This window comes from Oryx dammah, unplaced genomic scaffold, assembly GCF_014754425.2.
Source record: "Oryx dammah isolate SB20612 unplaced genomic scaffold, SCBI_Odam_1.1 HiC_scaffold_5, whole genome shotgun sequence".
NCBI lineage: Eukaryota > Metazoa > Chordata > Mammalia > Artiodactyla > Bovidae > Oryx > Oryx dammah.
The window spans coordinates 82,577,553-82,594,340 of record NW_024070189.1 but is presented as its reverse complement, the minus strand read 5'-3'; the positions used below and the strand labels follow the sequence as shown (position 1 = coordinate 82,594,340).

General features: G+C 39.3%; 2 protein-coding genes across 2 annotated transcripts in view; both read right to left on the bottom strand.

The window, feature by feature from the left end:
• Nucleotides 1-1,643: 1,643 nt before the first annotated feature.
• The window catches only part of LMNB1 (lamin B1), a 52,805-nt gene continuing 37,660 nt past the window's right edge, over nt 1,644-16,788 (bottom strand). The window contains exons 8-11 of the mRNA XM_040241745.1: nt 14,861-14,965; nt 10,569-10,688; nt 5,336-5,443; nt 1,644-2,453 (exon numbers count right to left, since the gene is read on the bottom strand). Coding sequence (XP_040097679.1) covers nt 2,412-2,453; nt 5,336-5,443; nt 10,569-10,688; nt 14,861-14,965 — 375 coding nt within the window. The 3' untranslated portion in view covers nt 1,644-2,411. The remainder of the gene's footprint in view (nt 2,454-5,335; nt 5,444-10,568; nt 10,689-14,860; nt 14,966-16,788) is intronic.
• Nucleotides 16,113-16,374, bottom strand: LOC120864707 (cytochrome c oxidase subunit 6C-like). The gene has a single exon (XM_040241746.1). It carries the CDS (start codon nt 16,339-16,341, stop codon nt 16,117-16,119), a length of 225 nt encoding a protein of 74 aa, XP_040097680.1. The 5' UTR covers nt 16,342-16,374; the 3' UTR covers nt 16,113-16,116.

Genomic DNA, 16,788 nt, shown 5'->3' with positions numbered 1-16,788 from the left:
TGGTGATACCATCCAACCGTCTCATTCTCTGTAGACCCCTTCTCCTCCTGCCTTAAATCTTTCTTAGCATCAGGGTCTTTCCCAATGAGTCAGCTCTTCACATCAGGTGGCCAAAGTATTGGAGCTTCAGTTCAGCATCAGTCCTTCCAATGAATATTCAGGGTTGATTTCCTTAAGGATTGACTGATTTGATCTCCATGCAGTCCAAGGGACTCTCAAGAGTCTTCTCCAACACCACAGTTCAAAAGCATCAATTCTTTAGCACTCAGCCTTCTTTATGGTCCAATTTTCATATACATAAATAACTACTGGAAAAATCATAGCTTTGCCTAGATGGACCTTTGTCAGCAAAGTAATGTCTCTGCTTTTTAATATGCTATCTAGGTTTGTCATAGCTCTTCTAAGGAGCAAGCATCTTTTAATTTCATGGCTGAGTCACCATCCACAGTGATTTCGGAGCGCAAGAAAATAAAAGTCTTTCACTGTTTCCATTGTTTCCCCTTCTATTTGTCATGAATTGATGGGACCGGATGCCATGATCTTCATTTTTTGAATGTTGAATTTTAAGCCACCGTTTTCACTCTCCTCTTTGACCTTCATCAAGAGGTTCTTTAGTTCCTGTTTGCTTTCTGCAACAAGGGTGGCATGTCATCTGTGTATCTAAGGTTATGGATATTTCTCCCAGCAATCTTGATTCCAGCCTGTGATTCCTCCAGCCTGGCATTTTGCATGAGGTCCTCTGCATATAAGTTTAATAAACAGGGTGACAATATACGGCCTTCATGTACTCCTTTCCCAATTTTGAACCAGTCTGTTGTTCCACATCCAGGTCTAACTGTTGCTTCTTGACCTGCATACGGGTTTCTCAGGAGGCAGGTAAGGTGGTCTGATATTTCCATCTCTTTCAGAATTTTCCAGTTTGTTGTGATCCACACAGTCAAAGGCTTTAGCATTGTCAACGAAGCAGATATATTTCTAGAATTCTCTAGCTTTTTCTATGATCCAATGGATGCTGGCAATTTGGTCTCTGATTCCCGTTTTTTCTAAATCCAGCTTATACATCTGGAAGTTCTTGGTTCATGTACTGTTGAAGCCTAGATTGGAGGATTTTGAGTATTACCTTGCTAGCATGTGAAATGAGTGCAATTGTGTGATATTTTGAACATTCTTTGGCATTACCCTTCTTTGGGATTGGAATGAAAACTGACCTTTTCCAGTCCTGTGGCCACTGCTGAGTATTTCTTCCATATTTTAAGACAGTAAAACTAGATTCTAGAAATATTATCTCCACCTTTTTCCTTTAAAAGGAATATCTTCCCCAATTTCTCCCACAGTCCCTACATTCCTACATGGCTTTCTTAAAGAGATTTTAAAAGGTCTTACTGTTAATAAGCTAAAAAATATAAATGATAACTGGGCTCCAAAAAAATTAGCTATTATTTTTATTATAAGTGCTATTATTAATGACAGCAGGGTACTGAAAACAGGGGAGGCCCCAAAAGAGTCTGTGTGTTTATCTTCCCATTGTCAGGGCCTTAAAGAAAAACCTAGTTCAAACAAGAAGCCAAATTATTTTTATCAAGAGCACAACTGAAACAATTTTCTCCCCTCAAAATGTTTTTAAAGTTAAAACAGACAGCAGATTAATATTAAAACAGCCTTTTATTGTTAATGTCACGTAAGAAATTTAAGCAAGTTACACTATCTTAAAAAACACAACTAATGCATTTTAGGAGAAACCCTTCCCTTCCCTCTCCTCCCCCTCCCCCCATTCCCCTTGCGAATTAAGAATCTAAGAGAAGAAGTTAACCATAAAACAAAGTTTTGTGGAATCCTTCATCCAGAGTGCTTACATGATGATTAGGTTATATTGCCTTCTTACAAAATTTCTCTTTTCTAGTTAAAAAAAATTTTTGTAGCCTTGATTGTTTATTACAAAAAAATTCAGTACAAAAGTTTGATATATTGAAAAATGCCTTTCCCCTCCCTCACAGCACCGTTATATATAGCAGAGGATAATCAAGAGCAGATTGCTAATCTAGATGGAGCAATCTTCAAATTAAACCCAGACACACAGTGGTTTATTTACCCTCCCCCTCTGCCTCCTAAGAACTAAAAAAAAAAAAAAACCACACATACAAAAAAATGTCAAAAAATTTGAGGGACCCTTTCCAAACAGTACAGTTAATTCAGTGTCAATAATTCACATCTTGCAACAAAGTGTATGGATATGATTTCTTTTATAAAACTTTCAGTGTCAAAAAAGGAAATTAAGGCCATCAGATTCGCAGCTTAAAAATTCACATAAAGGAATATAAAAATATTCTGTGCTTCTGAGAAGGCTCTGCACTGCATGTAGGTAAGGATTACCATACTTCTTTATTCTGAGGAAGACAGTTGACTTGAGAAGTTTACATAATTGCACAGCTTCTGTTGGAACCTCTTGGGGCTCCCTGATGAGGAAAACAGAAAGAAAACTCTTAGCGCTAAGACAATGGATCACAGCATTTTAAAATAAGGAGGAGATACTACAAATTCATTATCACTTACCTCCAAATGGACCTTTATTATTTACTACTTCTCACCCTTTCTAACCTTCTCTTATGGACTGCCCCCTAGGATGATGAAACAAACTCAAAACACTGATTCTCAACTCTAGCTGCATGTACAAATCCTGAGGAGCTTTAAAAAAAAAAAAAAAAAGCTGATCTAGGCCTCTAGATTAAATGAGAAATTCTCACTTACCTGGGGAAGAGTATCTATTTATAAGTCATTTTAAAGTTCCCTAAGTAGTTCTAATATGCAGCTGAAGCTGAAAACCACTGTTCAATAACATCTTTTTGTAACTTAGTAAGCAAGAAATCAGTGGACAGGATTTCTGAACACAGAGAATACAGCTGGCTGGATCCTCAGCTTTCATATCCTGAAGCATGTGCACTGGGTTGATGTTCAAATGAGAAGTCAAAATGGCTCCATCTACCCATTTCTTTCTCACTCACCAATTCCTTAAAATCTCACAAGATGACTGTGACTCACCACTTGACTAAACAGAAACTGGTTTCTTAAAGGTCAAACAAAAAGACTTCAAATCAACTCAAAAGGCCACTGGACTCTTTCTCTAATGTGAAGTCAAAATAGCTGATCCGTCTTTTCATCTTCCTTCTTTTGAACCTCGATACCATTATTTCTTCTCATCACAGAAGCTAAAAAACCTTGCACATCTTTGATTTATTTTTCCTTCTTGCCCTCTAGTTCAGTCACTATGCCTTAATGATTCTCTATTTGTATAGTCCCTCAGTGTGTCTGTAGTCTCCCTCTGATGCTGTCTCAAATTCTCCTTTGCTCCCAAGTGTGCATAAGCCACTTCCTTAGGCATTCCTAACTACGTCACTTTAACACCAACCTTGCCATTTCGTTTCTCTCATGCTCACACAACCTACAACAAACCTGGATGGACAGATATACCTGGTGCTCAAGTCGACATGTCCCCTGTGATGAATTAAAAATCCTCATAAATTCACTGCCATTCCTCTCATTATGAGATACCCAGGATTTACTGGCCCCCCACCCCACCCCAGAATTGGAGCTGGCCTATGACTTACTTTGACTAAGAGAATATGGGCTTTTAAGAAATCTAGTGCTCTCTGTTTTCACTTTGTTGGAAACCAGCTGCCATGTTCATGTTGCAAAGAAGGCTGGATTAAACCACCAAATGATGAGAAACTGCATGGAAAGAGACATGAAGAACATTCCAGTCCCAGCCAAGCTTCCAGCTGAATGCAACTGCATGACTCACTTCACTCTCCATTGTGTGAATCAAAAAAATGCCCAGTTAAGCCCAGTCAGAGGAATTAAGAAATCACTGTTTTAACCCACTGAGTTAAGATGGTTTCTTAATGTAGCAACAACAGATAATCTAAACACCCATAGAACACCACTATGTGCGTGTGTTAAGTCACTCAGTCGTGTCTGACTCTTTCTGACCCCACTGACTGTAACTCATCAGGTTCCTCCGTCCAGGGAATTCTCCAGGCAAGAATACTGGAATGGGCTGCCACTCCCTTCTCCAGGAGAGCTTCCTGAGCCAGGGATCACAGCCGGGTCTCCTACATGTCGAGGTAGAGTCTTTACTGTCTGAGTCACCAGGGAAGCCCAGAACACCACTGTCTGACTTTTAACACTCAAATAACTGCCTATCCTTCAAAATACTGGACAGAACCTATTTTCCAGAGATCTTCTCAACTGTTCTGGTGGCTTAAAGAGCCTTCTCCAGCATTTGACCTGCTATAACGCAAGCTCTGAACCCCTAGTCTCTTATATTATTCTACTACCAGTCATTATAATGCTTCCCATAAGGGCAGGAAATGGATGTCGTGTCTGTTTCTTGTTTAAGCCAAGTTTAAAATACCTGTTCTTAACGCATTACTCACCAGAAATTATTAATACTATATATACACCTTAGTTCCACAACCTCCAGACCCCCAGGGCAATAATGTGCTAAATATTCCTCCAAAATGTATGAGGAAGTATCCAGGCCAAAATCCATCCTACCGTAGCCTACCTCAAGTGGTTCTCACTTTAGAGAGCGAGCTCCTAACTCCTGATTCTGGAGGCTGAATACATAAGAGGATGTTTATTTGGAGCAGGACTGGGGCTAATTAAGGCAAATGAACAGATTTATAAATCTAGAGACATGGTGATGAAGTCTTATAAGGATAAGAGTAGGAATTTTGATTAATGATCAGACTTGAACAGCTTGAGAATATAAACTGAAGGCTTATTACTTATTAATAATTCCAATTTAATGAATTAAAATCAAATTTGGAGTTCCCTTATTTCAAGGGCTCTCAAAAGTCCAAGCATCAGCTAAAATCTAGCTTGCAATTAAATGATTAAAAACTTAAGACAGCAAGAATTTTGCTTCACATTGAAATTGAATATTACTCTTTTTTAAAGTTTATATGTAGATACCTACTCTAACTTAGTCATCTAAACTCAAAGAACCCTTTAATAAATAATTCTGAGCATGCATTCCAATCCATATATACTTATGTGGCATACATGTCCTACATACATTATAAAACAAAAGACAAAACTGAAATTCAATATGAGAAATAATTTTTTAAAAAGAAGCACTAACATTTTCTTCCAGTACTCAAACGTACTGTATCTTGAATATCCCCTCAGGAAAAACAAACCCCACTTGGTAGATCACCGATTTGGTCCATCAAGTAATAGGGGAAAAGGAAAAAAAAAATCAAGCCCCACTACTGGTTTTTGGTCTTCATGTAACTACGTTAATAAAATTTAAAAAGAACTATATTGAAGTTAATACCTGCTGGTGAAAAAGTTCCTCTTCGACAGCCACTTCGGCTGCTTCTTCCTCCTCCTCTTCCTCTTCAGGTATGGTTGTTTTGAAGACTGTACTTCTCTGAGCAACCTCCTAAACAAGAGTTTGATTTTAAGTTAAAACACTATACTCAAAACCACAAAGTCTGTGGGAGGACATCCCTTCTTTGCATAAATTTAAGAAACTGCATTCCTACATCAGGGACTTTTTTTTTAAGTGGTTCATCAGTACTTCAACTACTAAACAGGAATTTTTGCATAATTAGTAGCAGTTCTTAGATCTTCAATATTCCTTGCAGGGAAGCTACTGGGATCCAATTTGAAATACCCACTGAGAAGTTTCCACTGCTTTTTATCCCATTCTGTTACTAAGAATTCTGTAAATGATTTGGCACACTAAATTCTTTATAATACTCAACATGAATTCAGCTTAAAGATCGTGGTTCCTAGCAAAGAGGGGGTACTAAATAAATGCTGAATAAAATGGAAGTCAGAGGCCAACTGCTGTGCTCTCAGGGATCCTGGTAGCAAGAAGACCTCCTGAGACTGAAAAGGACAAGCTTTCATCCCTTCAGCAACTAGTTCCTCTTAAAAGAAATGGAATAAGACACAGGAACAGTATTTATTCATAACACGCTAGTGAAGTCCCAATGTACTCTGCACAAAAAATTGATTTGTCATTCACTGGTCTAACAGAAAGTAGGCGCAAATACAGATGACTTTCCTGTAGAGAATGCTGACTTGCACAAATGCAGCAGTGTTTTTGTTTAAGCACAAGGCTAACCTGATGATCTAGCAGCAAGTAAATGTGTCCTAGAGTGCTACAGAGCTTCTAATTTTATTCTGTAATTGTATTCTTAAGGCCACTCAAGAAAGGTAAGTCCAGATGAAGACGCTAAAGTCATGTGAGTAAAAGCTTATCTGAAACTTAAACATGGCCCAACTAGTTTAAACTGGCAAAGGAAGAAAATCAGAGAATAGTGTCAGAAACATGAGACTTCAATTTAAAGTATATCCATGGATATTGTTTATAAATGAAGCTGAGGTAGCACAGTAATGTTTTGCATAGACTTTTGATTTTTGCTGCATGGCCAAGGAAGATGGACCATTTTGAGTCTCAATTAGCCAGAAACTTCTATTCTGTGAGATCAGTCTGTGTCAGATTGCTTAAACCAAATCAGTACTAACAAAAAAGCATGTGAATCCTTAGATCAGTTACAGCTCTTTGAACTAAGATATACACTGAGGTATGGTGGCACACAAAACAGAAAAAAGACTCTCAAAAAGTTTTCAGAGTATCTAGCTTCCCTCAAGTCATCTTAAAATAAGAAAAGTCAAACAAAATCGGTTACAGAATTCTCAGACTTCCTGGTTGTCCATCAGTTGAGAATCTGCCTGCCAGTGCAGGGGACACAAGTTCAATCCCTTGTCTGGGAAGATTCCACAGGCCTTGGGGCAACTAAGCCCATGCACCACAGCCCCTGAGTCTGTGCGCCCTAGAACCCATGCTCTGCAACAAAAGGGGCCACTGCAATGAGAAACCCATGCACCACAACTAGAGTAGCCCCTGCAAGCCGCAACTAGAGAAAACCCACACGCAGCAATGAAGTCCCAACGCAGCTGGAAGGAAAGAAGGAAGGTTTGTTTTTTTCAAAAGACAGTTAAAAAAAAAAAAAAGTGTTACAGAATTTTCACATTTCAGCTTCTAGCAGCTCATGACAATGTACACATCCCATATGGAAACACTGGCTCTTAGAGCTTGTGATAAAACACCAGACTATGAGCCTCAAATGAGAAGCTTAGAAAATAGCAATTTGCCCAACTTCATTAATTATGAATTACTTCAGCATAACTGCCTTTAATTTAAGCCTGCTGTTAAGCACTTTTCATTTGACAACATTTAAAAACCAATTAATCTAATACAGAAAGCCTGTATGGAATACAAGTGAGCTAAATGCCTACAGATTTAAATAAAAAAATAATAAAACAAATTCAGAATCAATACTTGTTGGGAGGTTTAGGCCCAAAAAGGTACTAAAGATAAATGTCTTTACCAAAAAAATTCCTCTTAGAAGGACACCGAACCGTACCAGTGATCTGGAAGGCACACATAGATGGTTTGCTTCTCTATCAACATGTCATGGGTCTGTCCAGGTAAAGCCCTGGGTACATACAGGTACACCATCTACCCAGCAGTGAAGCAGGGCTAGCTCACATGCTATCTCTCTGGCTCTGCACTCAGTCACGCCATGTGGGTAGCCTGAAATCACCAGTGTGAGTATTTACACCACAGAAATCAGCAATTACCACAAGTCAAGGTGGTTTTTATTGATGAAGGAGCTGCCTGTTAAACTATGGTGTCTCAGGACACACAAGTAGTATCTACATGTACTAAAGTTTCAGGGACACCTATATTTTAGAGGTACAGAGAGACGGCTTTATTATTTTCCTCATTAGAAAAATAATAATAATAATCCACGTTTTCTGTGGTGACACTGCTTTTAACCCACCAGCATTCCACCCCACTCATCTCTCATTAAGAACGCACAGTTTTACCTGGGTGCCCTCTCTCACATGGTGATGTGACGTGTGTCACAGAGTTGAGTGTGATCTAGCCGTGGAGGTGGAGGAGGGCTCAAGCTCAAATTATGTCCTCCCAACTCTAGGAACTAGCTAAGAGATGGGCACATGACCCAGGCTGGTAAAACAAGAGCAAAGCCCAGGCGAGGACCTGACTGGGCACCATGCTCCTGCCCACAAGAAGCCAATCTGGAATGATGGCACCTCCAGCCAGCAACTATTTTGCATCCATGAGGGAGACACTCAGGAAACAGACGGCAGAAAGATCCCAGGAAACAGAGGGCAGAAAGATCCCTGGGGACGCTGAGTGAGCCAATGGATCAAGTCCGCTCTCCCTGGATTGTTGGTATTGTGAGCTCACGTATCCCCATTACTTTAAAGCCATTTTAATTGGGTTTCCTGATATCTCCAATGCCTCAGCAAGAAAACATGCATTGAAAAAGTAAGTTGACTCAATAAGTCAGTTACCTACAATCTTATAGAAAAATGGTCTTTACAGGTGGTAATTATGAGTTATGATAAATACAGTCTGGAACCTACTAATGAACATGGCCTTACAGAGTGAAATATATAAATGCCAAAAGTACTTGTCTGACAATCACAGAAATAAGAACCGTATTCATAATACTTTGCTCATTTCTGACAGAAGTCACTTTACAGAGTCTAGCAAGCAGAAGACAGAAGTTTGTTAAAAGAACAGGCAAACAAACTCAACAATCTAATATTCAGTGGTTTGAATTATGAAGGGAAACCTAAGCTCAAGTCAGCTATATTGATACATCATCAGTAACACTACCTCTAGACATATCCCATGTCATGGTATCTACTTTGTTCACTTGTCCTTGAACCTCTTCTGTGGGCTTTTAAACCTCCTGCATCCCAAATTATCTTCATAAGATCGTTTCTAAGTTGGAACATGTTTTCACACACAAAAAAGATGGGACTAGATGCCATGGCTCATAAAAACCTATTTCATCTACCATGGCCCCTTATAACAGCACTTTTCAATCTGGGTGAATCGCCACTCATAACATTTTGAAAAACATGTACTCTGCCAGTTTCAGACCTTGGAGAAACTACCAATTTAGGAGCTGCAATAATTTCAGCACTCAGGCAGCACCAGCTACAGCTGGGAAGAGTTCCAAAGTGCTGAAGGCAAGAAGTAAGCAGGGCTCCACGCTGCAAAGAGGAGGAAGATTCTGTTCCTTGAAGTCTGTCAATTACTGAAGGCATTTTTAAACACCCTCCAACCCTGAGAACCTAGGAGGTATTTGGAGGTGAACTGTACTGAGGTCTACAGTGAAGAAAAATCAGAGGCCCTTTCATTTTCAGCCTCAGTCTGAGATCAAGGGCATTCTTCTTTCAGCAGACAGTGAGCTCCATATGAAGAGAGGGCTAAACACCAGCAGATGTTTACAGTGAAGGATGGGTGGGACGATGGCTGGGCATAAGGCGCCTCATATGCAAACACCTCAGAACCCATCATGAATCCAGTTAATAACTATTTCTCTGTACTTAAGTGAAGGTCTATGTTTGATTTTTCTAAAATTTTATCTAGTAAATTCTTTCTGAATATGTGCCAGGAAAACTCAGAACAGGTCCTTGTCCTTGTGTGCTTATTACTCTAGTGAGACAAGACAACCTGATAAGCAAGGCAAGGTCTGTAACCTGGCACTATGGGAGCAGAGAAGGAACTCCTGACCTGTAACCATGCCTTCCTTTGCAGACACTTTGATCTCTTAGTATATGTGTGTGGCTGGGGGAGCTTGGGGGTGTCTTTATGTGACAGTAGGGGTAGGTTAGGTTCTTTGACAAGAATTCTATGACTGATATGTTGAAAACATACACATCAAGCAAAGGTACACTCCTCAACCTTGAAACTCAGTTTCACAAGCATGCTGAATGCTAGTAACAAGGTTAATAATATAAGCATTTACCAGAGGCCAGATACTATTCTGGGCACTTCCCAAGGACTGTTTCATTTATATTACTCTTAGTATATTATAGTAATTACTTTGTTATTACCATCTTCACTTTAAAATGATAAAACTAAGAGAGCTGAAGGAACTCACCTAAAGTCACAAGGTCACTGGGCAGTGGAGACAGAAACTGAACACAGACTGAATTCTGGAATCTGTGCTAACAATCAAAACTACGACAGACTCATATTTCATTCCTAAAATCTAAAACCTGCAGTTAGCTTTACTTTGACTGACTCAGCAGCCTTGGTCTGATTTAAGCAATCAGTTACTTCACATTTGATTTCATCCTTGAAAAGAAATCACACTTGCACGATGAACTCTCAAATGAAACTGATGCCGCGGTGGGGACACAAATAACAGACTTTTGGTTGCCAAGGGGGAGGGGGTTGGAGGAGGGATGGACTGGGAGGTTGGGGTTAGCAGAAGTACACTTTTACATATTGAAAGGATAAACAAGGCCCTACTTTATAATAGCACAGAGAAATAATACATTCAATATCTTATGATAAACCATAATGGAAAAGAATATTTCTTAAAAATATACATATATGTATAACTGAATCACTTGGTTGTACAGCAGTAATTAACACAACACTATAAATCAATTATGCTTCAATTAAAAAAAAAAAATGACACTTTGGTGGAACCGACACGTACTTCTCCCTGAGAATTTTTCAATATAACCTTCACATCTTCGCCAGTGCCCCAAGAGTTCTGGTTCTTCCAGATGAGGTCGGTGGGAGGACTGGCTGTGACACCGGCATTCGCAGCCCAGATCTGGGAAGAGAAGGGAAACCAAGTCAGTCTACACACAGGCCTGCTCTCCCACGCGCCAATAACACAGCGATGAGACTTTCTAACATCTTGTAAGAGGAGTGACTCTAGAATTTCCAGGACCATGTGGCCTAGCTTCAGCCTTGCTATATTAACCAGTTGTGTTGCCAAGAGCCACAGAGCTTATCCAGATCTCAGCTTCCCCATCTAATAAGTAAAAATGCTGCTACAGGGACTAGATTCATATCCTAGCTCTCCTAACTTGTCAGCTCACCTTGAGCAACCTACCTTACTTTTACCCTCCAATGGGACAGAAACGGTACTGTTAATACATGGGACTACTGTGAAGGAAAATGATGGCCCACAAAGAAGAGCTGAAGCTGAAACCCCAATATTTTGGCCACCTGATGTGAAGAGCTGACTCATTTGAAAAGACCCTGATGCTGGGAAAGATTGAGGGTGGGAGGAGAAGGGGACGACAGAGGATGAGATGGTTGGATGGCATCACTGACTCAATGGACATGGGTTTGGGTGGACTCCAGGAGTTGGTGATGGACAGGGAGGCCTGGTGTGCTGCGGTTCATGGGGTCGCAAAGAATCAGACACGACTGAGCAACTGAACTGACAAAGAGGAGATGGCTGACTCAATGAATATAAGCTCTCACTGCTAGCACTCTATTATTCTATGGGTTTTATGAGCCATCCTTCCGTGTAGAGCCTTCTGCCCTCCTCCAGTGGGATCCTCTAGCTGCCTACAGCAGGAGCTGAGGAGATGACTAACTTCTCTCAAAACCTCTGCAGCAGACAGCCTTATCTAGAATACTGTAATGGAAAGTGGTATGTACCTAACTAGAGACAGTGTCATAATACCCCAGAGTGTCTGAGACTGAATTCCAAAAAGGAGTCAGGAAACAGAAAATCACTCATTATTCAATGGAAAACATGACTGCTATTGAAACAGACAAAACAAACAAAAAGAAATATTTCCCTTTCCCTAAACAGGGAAATTCTGCAACATTTTAATGTATTTACTGGCAGAAGAGAATTGATAGAATAGAGAAAACTTGAAAGTTAGAAAACCTGGGTTTGAATCATGGACATATGTGTGTGATATGTGATGTGATAGTCCCACAGTCATGTCTGACTCTTTTCGACCCCATGGATTGTAGCCTGCCAGGCTCCTCTGTCCATGGACTTCTCTAGGCAAGAATACTGGAGTAGGTAGCTATTTCCTTCACCAGGGGATCTTTCCGACCCAGGGATCAAACCCAGGTCTCCTATGTCTCCTGCATTGCAGGTAGATTCTTTACCAGTGAGCATAACACTACACCTCTACAAACCTCTACGTCTTCTCCTGTAGAGACACTACAATCAGTCCTGATCTTTCCAAAAGACCATATGAAAACAGAGAGCAAAGTTTTGTACTCCATACATTGTTTAGGAACATAAAGGGCCATACAATGGCAAAATGAAGACTGGAGATGGTATAAGCTGGTATCTTTTTAAATGGGGAAAAAACTTTATCAATTACTAATTAGGAGAAACCCCTTTCCTCTTAAACTCCTTTGAAGCTTCCAAATCTTCCATCAGCTTTATAAATGGAAAAGGGCAGAGAGCATTTACTAGGATAAAACTGAAAAAAAAGAACTGGATCCAGGCTGACCTTTGGGTTTTGTGGAATATTAATCTAACCTCAAGCTATACTTTTCACTATTCCATATGGAATCATACACTTGATTTAGTGTTAATAATAATTGTAACATGTCAGTAACCTTACTGGGTAATTTAATCTAAAACTAATATGTCCTAGAGCTGTACTGTTCAACATGGTAGTCATATGAAGCTTGTGAGCACTTGAAACATGGCTAGTAAGTATAAAGATTTAGTAAAAAAAAATAAAATAAAATATCTAGTAATTTTTTCTATTGATCATGATTTAATAATGAATTGGTGAAATGATAATATTTTAGATATACTGAGTTAAAAGATAGTTCTAAAATTAATTTCACCTTTCTTTTTCAGTTGTTTTAAATGTGGCTACATGAAAATTTCAAATTACATATGTAGTTCCCTTATTTCTGGTCTAGAGTTTTAAACTGATCTTTGCTATTGCCTTGCCTTGTACAATTTTACAGGAAGATTACTTATCACCACCATGTTCCACAGAGCTTCTTAACACATTTAATGCCAGTTAACATATGGACAAAAAAATATTACTTTTTTATGTGAAAACTGATTTCTCCCCTAGATCCACAGAATATATATTATCTATTTAGTCATTGAGGAACTACATTCAGTGGAAAAAGCAGATGACTGGCCTAACAGTTTTATACTACTTTAAAGAGATAAAGGGCACACTCAAATCTGAAAATTCTGAATTAAAATGTCAGATTCTTTCCAACACATTATGCAGCTTCCACATGACACACAACAGGACTGAGCAATTTTGTCTCACTATAATAATCACAAAAGAGAAGAAAAGACAGTGTGGTTAGGGTATGTTCCCATTTTCACCAATTATTACAAAATTAGCATTTGATATTTTCATAATGTGGTGGCAAGTTCCATGAATACATTTTTTAAAAGAGAAGTTCTAACCTATTTGAGGCTTTGATATTCAACACTAAGTAAGGTTTGCATCAATCATAAAATATAAAACATTTAATATTTTTTAAAAAGAATTGATAAAAGGACAGCCACTTCAATATTCTTCACAGATGAAAACAGTGACTTCTTTAAAATCTGTATCAAACGTAACATATTTTGTTTGCTAAGTCTACTTAGTGAGTGAAAACAAAGGAATTGTGTATTTGCTCAAGGGAAAATATTTCTCTAAAAAGTGACTCAGTAATACTTAGTAATTACATATGTGCAACTGCAGAACACAACCGCAAGATACCATTTAGAATTCAAAACAGTCAGAAGGGCACGAAGCCCATCTCACTCCAGATCTTGACCACTTAGATATCTGAAAAACCACGCTTATCTGGCTAAAATATTATGTTTAGAGAATGAAGCTTTACAACAGTACCTATCACCTAGCTGTGTTCAGTCGCTAAGTGGTGTCCAACTCTTTGTGACCCTGTGAACTGCCTCATGCCAAGCTTCCTGTCCTTCACTATCTCTGGGAGTTTGCGCAAACTCATGTCCACTGAGTCAGTGATGTCATGCAACCATCTCATCCTCTGTTGCCCTCTTCTCCTCTTGCCCTCAATCTTTCCCAGCATCAGAGTCTTTTCCAATGAGTCCACTCTTCTTTGGCGCTGAAGCACCAAAGTATCAGAGCTTCAGCTTTAGCACCAGACCTTCCAATGAATAGTCAGGGTTGATTTCCTTTGGGATTGACTGGTTTGATCTCCTTGGAGTCTCCAAGGGACTCTCAAGAATCCTCTCCAGCACCACAGTTTGAAAGCATCAATTCCTCAGCGTTCAGCCTTCTTTATGATCCAACTCTCACATCCACCCATGACAATGGAAAAACCATAGCTTTGACTATACAGATCTTTGTGGGCAAAGTGATGTCTCTGCTTTTTAATACACTGTCTAGGTTTGACATAGCTCTTCTTCCAAGGAGCAAGCAACTTTTAATTTCATGGCTGCAGTCACCATCCTCACTGATCTTGGAGCCCTAGTAACTTTTGTTAAAACAAGTCCCTATCCCAACCTCAGAGATGGTAACTAAGAGTGAGGTAGACACCACCAGTCTAGACACCAAAACACTATCCAGATGATACTGATCCTCACCGAAGGCTAAAGACTGCTGTTTTAAGGCATACCTCAGCATTAATAGATCACCTCCTAACAGTTCTTTATGCCAAGTAGTATCTTCTGCATTACACTGGGCTACCAGGTAACACTCAAGAGGCAGCTGTTTTTTTTTGTTTTGTTTTTCTTTTGTGGGGAGACAAGCAGGGAGGGGTGGGGGAAATCAGCTGTTAATATCTACTGGCGTAGATAAAAATATTTCAGAGGCCAATTCTTTCACTTTTAACAGTCAATTACCATCTCAAAAACACAGAATTTTTTAAATCTTTGGTAGTACTTGTAATTCCCTAATAATGTAAAAAACGTTTCAATGCCCATATCTAAAATGTGTCTCTTTAAGCCAAAATGGTTTCAATTACTTCAATTATTGGTTAAGATAATGAAATTAAATGATGACTAAATTAACTTACTGTAACAGTCTGGCCTGCCTTCAGCACATATCTTGAGGTATATTTGTAACTGACTGATGTGTCTCCAATTTTTCTGATCATCTCCCAGCCTCCCATTGGTTGGTCCTATTGAAAAACAAAACAAACAAACAAAAAAATCAAGGTCACTTCAAATATACAAAAAGTTGTGGAATAATCAAATAAATCAATCCACAGGCAGTTAAACTAAGACAACTTTATGACTGTCTTCCCATGGTTCCTATTTTCCCTACTATAAAAAGAAAACATGGTTTTGTCATTCAACAAAACAGAAACTTTGACAATGCTGCAATCTTAATTATTAAGGTGTGTGATCTTAAAGAGGGCAAAACTGGGAGAAAAGAAATGGAAACCAAGCTAAATGGTCATATTCAATGCTAGATTAGGTGCATAATTTAAACTTATAACATCACCTAGCTGAATAACTACCATTTCACACATCGAATTTTTGATCACCATAAGCTTTTAAAATATAGACACATAAAGCCTGAAAAGAGAAGGAAGAAAATACACCCTTTTTCTTCCACATCTGTACCACTTGTGCCCATATTTAACACTTATCTTAAAGCATAAAAGGCTCAAAAAGGGTTAATAACATAATGAGCCAGTCCCAAGCGGTCTGTCAATGTTAGCCGGTAGGCTGCCCAGAGCTGCCCGACTCCTAAGGAGCAGTTCAGGGTATTAAAGCAATTAGCTGCACTAATTTATTTATATCCATCTCTTACTCAAAGACAGGAATAAACGAGGCTGAGAGCCAGCTCCAGAACAGCTCCAAAAAGGGCGGCGATGACTCTTGTAACACAGCCAAACCACTACAATGGAGCAGCAGAGGCTCCTCTGTCGTTCAGCTTCTAAAGTCGTGACTGAGAGGGCCTACAGCCTGTGCTGCTTTGCATCAGAACCACTAAAGCTCCTCTGCCCATCCAAAGTACTTATTCATCCAGACACAAAACAGTTTTAATGGCTGTGGGGAGAAAAGTGATTTTACAGACATTTTACAAATCCTGAACGTCCACTGTGCCTGCCTCTGGCATCATCCGACAGCCCTTCACGGCCCCAGCTTGAAAGCTCAGGACTCCCTGCTATGAATATTTTATGTTTACTTTTTTGTTGTTGTTAATTGTTTATTTATTGAGAGACTATTGCTCACCCCAGATAGTTAGTTTCATAGTTCAGGAGCACAGGAAAGTGAAAAACTTCCAAGGAACTCAACCCAAAGAGATTCTTTATATTCCAAATCACTTTGCACTCTGAAAGGTACCAGCCTTCCTCATCTCCTCAAAATCTTTCATGGAATCATAATTTCTGTAGAAGTCTGCATATGCCTTCTTTCTTTTTTCAGCCACAGCAAACTTATAGAAAGTTGCAAACCCCAGGGAGACCACGAATGCTCCCACAATATGAGATCGCAGACGTTTGGCCAGGAGGCCACGCATCTGAGGTTTTGCCAAAGCAGTGGACATGGCGGTTTTTCTCCTCGACGGCTCCGACTCACCTCAACCGCGACGTCCTCTCAGGCTGACGGAGAAACGGACCAGAATATTTTATGTTTACTTTTAAATAATTTCAGGATTGGGCTTCATGCTATTCCTAGTGTATATTATATCAACAGTGTTCATTCATTTATTTAGAGAGAAAAACACTCCTAACGTGTCAGAGTCTGGGCTCATATTTCCTTCCTTTCATAAAGCTAACAGCTGTGAAAGAATATCTACACAATCCATCTTCTTCACAATTCTGGCTAGGACAGGAAATATTAATAATTCATCCTTAGGAAAGCCACGGTGACAAAATGACCGGGTGTGAAAAAATCCCTGGCTCTCTAAAGAAGAGCTAATGAATAAAATTTTTAAACCACTAAGTGCACCATCCCTCTTCCTTTTCCTACTCAAGTTTATGCTACACTTCAT